The sequence below is a fragment of the Macadamia integrifolia genome, chromosome 3 (assembly GCF_013358625.1).
Source record: "Macadamia integrifolia cultivar HAES 741 chromosome 3, SCU_Mint_v3, whole genome shotgun sequence".
Classification (NCBI taxonomy): Eukaryota; Viridiplantae; Streptophyta; class Magnoliopsida; order Proteales; family Proteaceae; genus Macadamia; species Macadamia integrifolia.
Window position 1 is genome coordinate 25,042,001 of NC_056559.1, and position 7,554 is coordinate 25,049,554.

The following is a 7,554-nucleotide window of genomic DNA, read 5'->3' on the forward strand; positions in this document are numbered from 1 at the left end:
ATATGTAAAGTTATACATACTATATAGACTCAACGGCATGGATTTAATCCATCTAATCTAACGGTCACTATCCGCTAGCATACCCTATTCCAGGGTAACCTGCTAGCATCCCCAGCCTTTTCCCTTTTTATTTTTATCAAAATATTCAAGCTTTATATATCCATAATACAGAATGGACCATACAAGAAAGCGAGAGCCCATTGCTTTATATATATATATATATATATATATAGCGAAATGGGCGTCAAAGCCCAATATAAAACTTTCGGAGCTTCCTATAACACTTATACAGAGTGCAGTAATTTGGTACGGTTCACCGTAGTACCGGAGCCTTCTCTGCGCCGCGTCTACTCAACATTTTCTTTGCAGTTTTCCGAAAAGGGCACTCAGAGCTCAAGAATCCATTCACCAAGTGTAGATACGTATCTAGCTCGTGTGACGTGGCTAAATTTGTGGTGGGTCCAGTTAGATATGTTGAGTCTCTGCTGCTGACTCGGAGCTCTCTACCCACGTCTGCGTAAACCCATTGGGTTTGGAATAGTGTATCCTCCACACGTCTCTGAAGCCAGCTTGGAAGTCCTGCCACGTTGACGGTATCTTTTTCTTTATTTGACACGTCATAGTCTTCGATGACAAAGCCTGGGACCTTCGTTACGAGGTCGTCCGAGTTTACAATGCGGAGTACTTTGCTTCCGCAATTTTCCACGTGGCATCTGAAGCCACGGTTGCCGACACGTGATGCACCGAAGGAGATGACCGTCACCAGGGGTGGTTGACAGAAGTTTGTGGTTATATCGTAGGCTGTGAGAGTCGCTAGAGCCGCACCGAGACTGTGACCTGTGATGGTTAAGCTGAGAGGTTCGTCGCCGTAGGATTGAAGGACACGACCAATCTCTTCCCTCACCTCCTCTCTTAAGCTACGGATCTCTTCGGTTCCAGATGTAATCAGAGTTGGAGTCGGTTTGTCCTTACCAAAATAGAAGACCCAGTAGGGCCAGGATTGTCGGTCCACTCTTCTATCTATAAAACACCCAACTACCCTCAAACCCAACACACTCCTAAGTCCTACCTACTTGTTTTGATTTCTGCTGCATCCAAGGTGTCGAAGAGGAAGAGGAAGAGAAAGAGAGAGAAAGAGAAAGAGAAAGAGAAAGAGAGATGGGGAAGAGGAAGTCGAGGCAGAATAAGGCAGCTCCAAAGAAGAAGATGCCAAAGCTGGAGACAGTTTTCAACTGTCCATTCTGCGACCATCAAAAAACTGTTGAGTACAAAAGTGAGAAGCAAGATTGGATTGGAACAATAGAATGTTGGAAGTGTCATGAATGGTACACCACCAAAATCAATAATCTAACAGAAGCCATTGATGTATACACTGAATGGATCGATGAATGTGAACGTGTTAATAACACGACTTCTTCTGATTAATTATTTGTTATTAATTGAGAGATCGGTGTTGCAGCAGTGTTCAGTGTTCAGTGTTCGATCATCGGTTTCTCTTTATATATTAAGTTCTCTTAGATTTTTAATCAATGAAAAAATCAATAGCTATTTTTTTCTCTTTACACACTCTTGAACGATTATGATATGAAATTTTCTGGAATTAAGTTTTGCTTCATTATGACAACCACGTGGTGTAGAGAAACTCGATCCAATCTTCTTTATGGAGTTTTGTATTATTTGTAAAGGCCGGCGTGTCCAACCTGTGTCACTGTCAACCTCTCCTCCCCTCCTCTTTAGAAATAATCCCCTTGAGCCTCCTGTTTGGTGTATCACCATTGGTGTATGCCAATAGCATGAAAAACGTGGGCGGGGTGCTCAACCCTCTTGCTATTGTACTAATTAAGAAATTAATCAAATAGATTAGCCATCATGGATGCTCATATTGGCGGCATGGTTCTTAAAAATTGGAATGGAATGGCTAGTATTGGTCAGATCAAAGTGACATTGATTTTGAACAATCTCTGAACTTTTAACCTTTTCGATTCTATTCCACATATATGATTCAAAGTTAAAATCATAATAAACATTGATTTAGAAAAAAATAATAGATTTATCTAATACAATTCAATCCAGTCTTTTCCAAAACTGTCACCCCTAATCGATCCCATGACGATTTCAGAGTTTTAGAACCTTGCTGGGGGCAGATTTAACTCGACCCACCTTTCCAACCCCCCAAAAAAAACCAGACCCCAACCCGAGAAAACTTGCTTGCTCACTGCTCAGGAAGGGTCTCTACACTCAGTTTCCACAAACTAGACACCCAAGCAAGAAACTAAACAGAGTACACGGATACCACCGATCCGTGTCACTCGATTAAATATAATCTTGTCCGTTCATAATCGTATAAATCGAACGGTCAAAATCTCTTCCACCAAAAATTCAAAATCTATATAACTCTTCCCGCCTTCCTCAAATAGTCACGAAGTCGCTCTCTTCCTCTCTCTGCGATCTCTTTTCGGTTTCTAGTTTTCTGCTTCTGCTTTCGCTTCTGTTTTTGGAGATAGAAATGGCTAGAACAAAGCAAACAGCAAGAAAATCCACGGGAGGAAAGGCTCCTCGCAAGCAGCTTGCAACGAAGGCAGCTAGGAAATCAGCTCCGGCGACCGGAGGTGTAAAGAAACCCCATCGATTTAGGCCTGGAACAGTTGCCCTTCGAGAGATCAGAAAGTATCAGAAAAGTACAGAATTGTTGATACGGAAGCTGCCCTTTCAGCGACTCGTCCGTGAAATCGCTCAGGACTTCAAGACCGATCTTCGATTCCAGAGCAGTGCCGTTTCTGCTCTACAAGAGGCTGCTGAGGCTTATCTTGTGGGTCTCTTTGAGGATACAAATCTTTGTGCTATTCATGCCAAGAGGGTCACTATTATGCCTAAAGATATCCAGCTCGCTCGTAGGATCCGGGGTGAAAGAGCTTAGGGGCGGTGGGTTGTTGCTTATCATTCTCTCTTTCTTCTTGGTCTTTTTCAGGTGATGTAAATTCGTGGGTCTTAGGTGTTAAATGGTTGTTATTCTGTGTTTTTGGCCTTCTAGTTTTGGAGTTGGGACTGTGATGCATCTGTAAGCAAACTATGAGCAAGCAAAATGTGCAGTCTGTTAGAACTCCCTATGGGTTTGAGTTTGAAACCCTATTGAGAAAACCACACAGGAAAAACAAGAACACGAATCTAATAAAATTATGGAGGATCGATTTGTACCTTTCACCTAGTATGCTGAAGATAATTGATGTTGGTCACTCCCACTTTCGTTCTCTTGGCTTGGCTATGGATCTTCTACAGTCCCTTAAACCTCCTTGGTTCTCTCACTTTAGTGGTAAAGTGGGGAAGAGTGAATAATGGCTGTAGGGATCCAAAACCTAGTATTTATAATACTGTCCTGCACTCAAAACCCTAAACCACAATGGGTTGAGTCAGCATATCCTTAAGCTTGAGAGTGGACCGAATTAGTTCATGCAATTTGACTCTCACCCATTTAATCAACCCGAATAATTAATTTAGCCCATAAATCCAACACAGTCTTCTTAGATTTGCAGCAAATTCTTGAGAAATGAAAATTTGAAGATGGTTTCTGTCATTCTTTTTTTTTTTTTTTTAATTATTAATTAATTAATTTTAATTACTACTGATGAATTTTTAAACATCTTACTCTTCTGAGTTTGGAGTAGTGTAATGTGGATGCATCTCTAAGCAAACCACAAGTAATTAAAATGTTTGAATGAACTTGGATGGTGTTTGCACTCGAGGAGTTCGACAATGGCAAAATGGGGTTGGCATATTATAATTTTGGTCTTCAGTCTATTATGCTACATAGAATTTCAGTCAGCTAAGATTAAGATTCTTTGATCTACTCCGTTTGGTCCTGTAGTGATAAATAAATTTTGAAGAGACAGGCAGAGTTCAAGCCTCCCATCACTGTTGTTGATTAGTTGTAAAAGGCTTGTGGAGAGGGATTAGATGGTTTTTTAGGAAGTAGTGGATCAGATCAGATGAAGAATTTCAGTGGTTCAAGCAGGTACCAAACCATGATGGAAGTGGAGTTGGGGAAGGGCTGCAGAAGGAGGTGGGGCGGGAGAGTTGGGGGTGATGGGCTGAGGAGGTAGAGTGGTCCTCCTTTCCTTCTTTTCTCGGAGGTATGATGTCTTGAATTCTATCTGTGGCAAAAGTGGGTTGATTTCAAAGGGCTGTTAAGAAGCCTAATGCGTTGGGGTCCTGAAATTTTAGGGATTGTATAGGCATTTTGGTAAATTTCATGTAAATGTTTTGCTCTATATAATTGTAGTGAGTATTTTTCCTTTGTAAGAAATTTGAGGGAGGTGTGAGGATGAGCATTGTAACCGTTCTTTGTTGATAGTGAAGCAGGTCTCATCTCACTGTGGACGTAGGTTATTTTTGCCAAACCCAATAAATTTGTGTGTGCGATTGTGTGATTGTTGTTTGTGATTTTCATTTGATTTTTGGCATCGTTTTATATCTAGTTCTTCTTGTTTCATTTACTTTATGTTTTGGCTGATGCCAGTCTTGCGAGTTAGTTAATGTCATCTGTTGTATTTCATATCTCTTTTTCTTTGAAATATGAAATTGGAGTTGTTGGAAGGATAATGGGAGAACCAAATCACACTTGGGTTGTTGTGGGAGAAGACATGAATAAGTTCTCAGGGTTTTACAGTCATGGCTTTAGAGAGATTGAAATGGTAAAGTAGGATTCATGTAGCCAACCTCATATGCTAGGAAAATTATGTCTTGTTGAAGAACTTGAACTACCTATAATTTTCATATTTTACTTTCTTGTTAGAGTATGTAATAGTAGTTTGGTTCTCAATTCAATGGTACGATTTCCAGTGAGGCAGTTATTTGTTTTTTCATTTTCTTGATTCTGGTGGCTTTTGCAGTTTCAGTTTGTTTTCAATTAATTTGTCAAGAGATCTCTTGGGTGAGAAGCAGTTGCAACTGGATTGAACTACATATTCAAGCTTCACATTTTCCAATGTTGTTTTTGTTCATTAATGGGAAAGAATGATTTAGGTTTGATTAATGGGCAAAAACTTATTCTTGTGGCAACATCTAGTTCTTCTAATCCCAGTTGAACACATGATGTACCATATCAGTCCCTAACATATGAAAGTTTCTCTGATGCCTTAATTTTGTCCCACTTGGAAGTCTATTAATTGTTTCCAACAAGGGTAATACAATATGATATTTGTGTAATTTGAAGTAGTTATGTTCAAAATATGATCTGTGTATACATTCCTGGCATCAATACCAAATTTAGTTGTTATTTTCTTTAGTTTAAGGAGGCTGAAATGTCTATAGAGTTTATTTATTTGTACATTATAAGGATGCTAGTTTCTATACTGTTTATGTTTTCTTACAAACTGAGTTAAAGGTTTAGTGCTAGTACTTTTGAATAGCCCTTTTCTCCTCTTTTCCCTCTTATACTGAATTGAAAGAAGGGAAGGAAGATACTATGAAAAGTTAAAAGTATGGAGAGCTTCAAGGAGGACAAAGCTTAGTAAATATGAGCAGGACAAAAGTTAGAAAAGGCTCAATGTGTGGAATAACTACGAAATCCTGCTAAATACCATCAAATCTTTGAAAGGGAAAAGAAGTAGCACTTTCCCTTTAAATTTACTCTAATTCTAACAAATGGAAATATAAGAAAACAAACAGTATCTCAGTACTCATATGATGACTAGTACTATTATTTAGAGAAGGGTTGCGATGCCTACACACGTGAACTACCGTCTTACGTTGGCTAGACATATCTTGTTCTGCCATTCTAATAATTGGGCGAGTTTTTTTATGTAGATAAGCCACCTGAAGGACTTATTTTGTTGGAAATGAGTCTTGGGTTTGGTTATTTTTGTGTTGGGCCTTTGATCCCATATGTTTTCATTGTAATGGCCACTTTAATGGGCTTAAAATATGGGTACAATGTAGGCATATGTGATTCGTAAAGTGAGTATCTTTATTTCTTTATTTTATTTGTTATTAATTGTTTTAGCTTGGCTGGATTATGATTCTATATGTCCGGTCTTGTTTTGAGTTTGTTTCTTTCATTATTTTAGTTTCATAGTTAGTTTATATTGCCTTATTAGTTAAGGATTGGGTTAGGCCTTTCATTGTTTGTGCTTAAGGTTGTTTTGAGTCTTCTATATAAGTTTGGAGGGGGCTATGTATGACCTTGTACACGAATTTGATTAATGAGATTTTGGTTTTAGCTATATCTTTTGCTGCTGAAGAGGATACAAGTTGTGAGATTCAGTTAAGGGTGGGAAATCCTTAGAGGGTAATGAGATTATGTTCCTTGTTGATGGGAAGCCATAATTATCATTCTTCTCTCTTTAGTTCTTGTTAGGGTACTGCTATATTGTTTTATGCAATTCTACTGTTCATGTTCATGTTCTCTTGCTGATTTACTGATTTACTGATTTGGACTCATTGATCTTCTATGTCTGCCATTGTCATATAAGTACTGTTCTTCAAGTATTCCTCTGATTTATTTAGATTTTTAGAAGGTTGGACGCAAGGCTTTTTGTAAGATTAAGCAATTCAGCCATCCGATCACTTTCAACTTTTGACCAAACCTTCTATTTTGTTAAAATAGGATCTGATTCAAATCTGAGACAATTCTAACGGTCAGATCTGAAGATATTTTGTTATTTCCAATTCTGCCCCTCCCTTCTCAATACCTGAATCGACTACAGTTTCTGTCCTCAGAATGCTACTGTTTTGTATCTAGATCTCAGTTCTTATTTCAGATATCGATTGGACTATGATATAGCTAAAATAACCCTTCGGTGGGGGCAATGACACGTGTCACCTCTGAGACACGTGTCCTCCGCCAGACGAAGGTTCCAAGAAACCACTCACGCTCGAGCACGCTCAATCACCGAGGCACGCCCGCAAAATCATGCGGGATCACGTCGTCTGCATGAGGGGAATATTCCCCCCAGAAGGTTGGACGTATTCGAGTGGGACTCTAAGAGGGAAGAAGGGGGAAAAACCCTAAACCCGAAGAGCTATATAAGAAGGCACGGAAGGAAGGGGAAGGTAAGTTCTGATACCCTCACCATTACTCCCTTATTGAACTGTGCGGCCGACCCTGACTTGAGCGTCGGAGGACTAATCCCGGACAAAATTCTGGGCCTCCGTCGTCTGTGTTTGTGTAGGTTCGACTAGCGGGGTATTTTTGGCAGCAACAGATTGGCGCCGTCTGTGGGAACGACGGTAATGGTGGGGAGAACCTACAACCGAAAAAGGATGAGAGCGACGTCCAACATAGACATGGGGGAAGAACCTTCAGGGGAGCTTCCTCCCTCGGCGGAGATTGGACGAGAGAGGGACCATGACGATCGGGAAGTGTCCGTCAGATACCAGCGTTCGGCTGGATATTCAGTACGTGAAGGAAGCAACCATCAGCCTCCCGCGGCCCAGGAGTACGTGACGAGGCAGTAGTTCGAAGACCTCCAGGACAAATATAACCGGATGGCCGAGACTATGAGGGAGGTCTCCAAAGCTGTCTCCCACAGGACCGGCGGAGCACCCCCAGGTCCCCAT

The 7,554-nt window shown here is 40.4% G+C and overlaps 2 protein-coding genes across 2 annotated transcripts; one reads left to right on the plus strand and one right to left on the minus strand.

The window, feature by feature from the left end:
- Positions 1 to 313: 313 nt before the first annotated feature.
- LOC122074265 (phospholipase A(1) DAD1, chloroplastic-like) lies at positions 314 to 1,094 on the minus strand. The gene is made up of 2 exons (XM_042639105.1): positions 1,074 to 1,094; positions 314 to 967 (listed from the first exon to the last, which is right to left on the minus strand). Exons 1-2 carry the CDS (start codon positions 1,092 to 1,094, stop codon positions 314 to 316), a joined length of 675 nt encoding a protein of 224 aa, XP_042495039.1.
- A 1,328-nt stretch (positions 1,095 to 2,422) lies between these two features.
- LOC122073163 (histone H3.2) lies at positions 2,423 to 3,034 on the plus strand. Its single transcript, XM_042637698.1, has one exon. It carries the CDS (start codon positions 2,507 to 2,509, stop codon positions 2,915 to 2,917), a length of 411 nt encoding a protein of 136 aa, XP_042493632.1. The 5' UTR covers positions 2,423 to 2,506; the 3' UTR covers positions 2,918 to 3,034.
- The last annotated feature ends 4,520 nt before the right edge of the window (positions 3,035 to 7,554 follow it).

Excerpts from the sequence above, each read along its gene's own strand:
- LOC122074265 (XM_042639105.1), bottom strand. The coding sequence starts at position 1,094 with ATGCAGCAGAAATCAAAACAA. Across the intron at positions 968-1,073 it reads TGCAGCAGAAATCAAAACAA|GACAAACCGACTCCAACTCT; the intron begins GTAGGTAGGACT and ends TATTTTGGTAAG.
- LOC122073163 (XM_042637698.1), top strand. The coding sequence starts at position 2,507 with ATGGCTAGAACAAAGCAAACAGCAAGAAAATCCACGGGAGGAAAGGCT.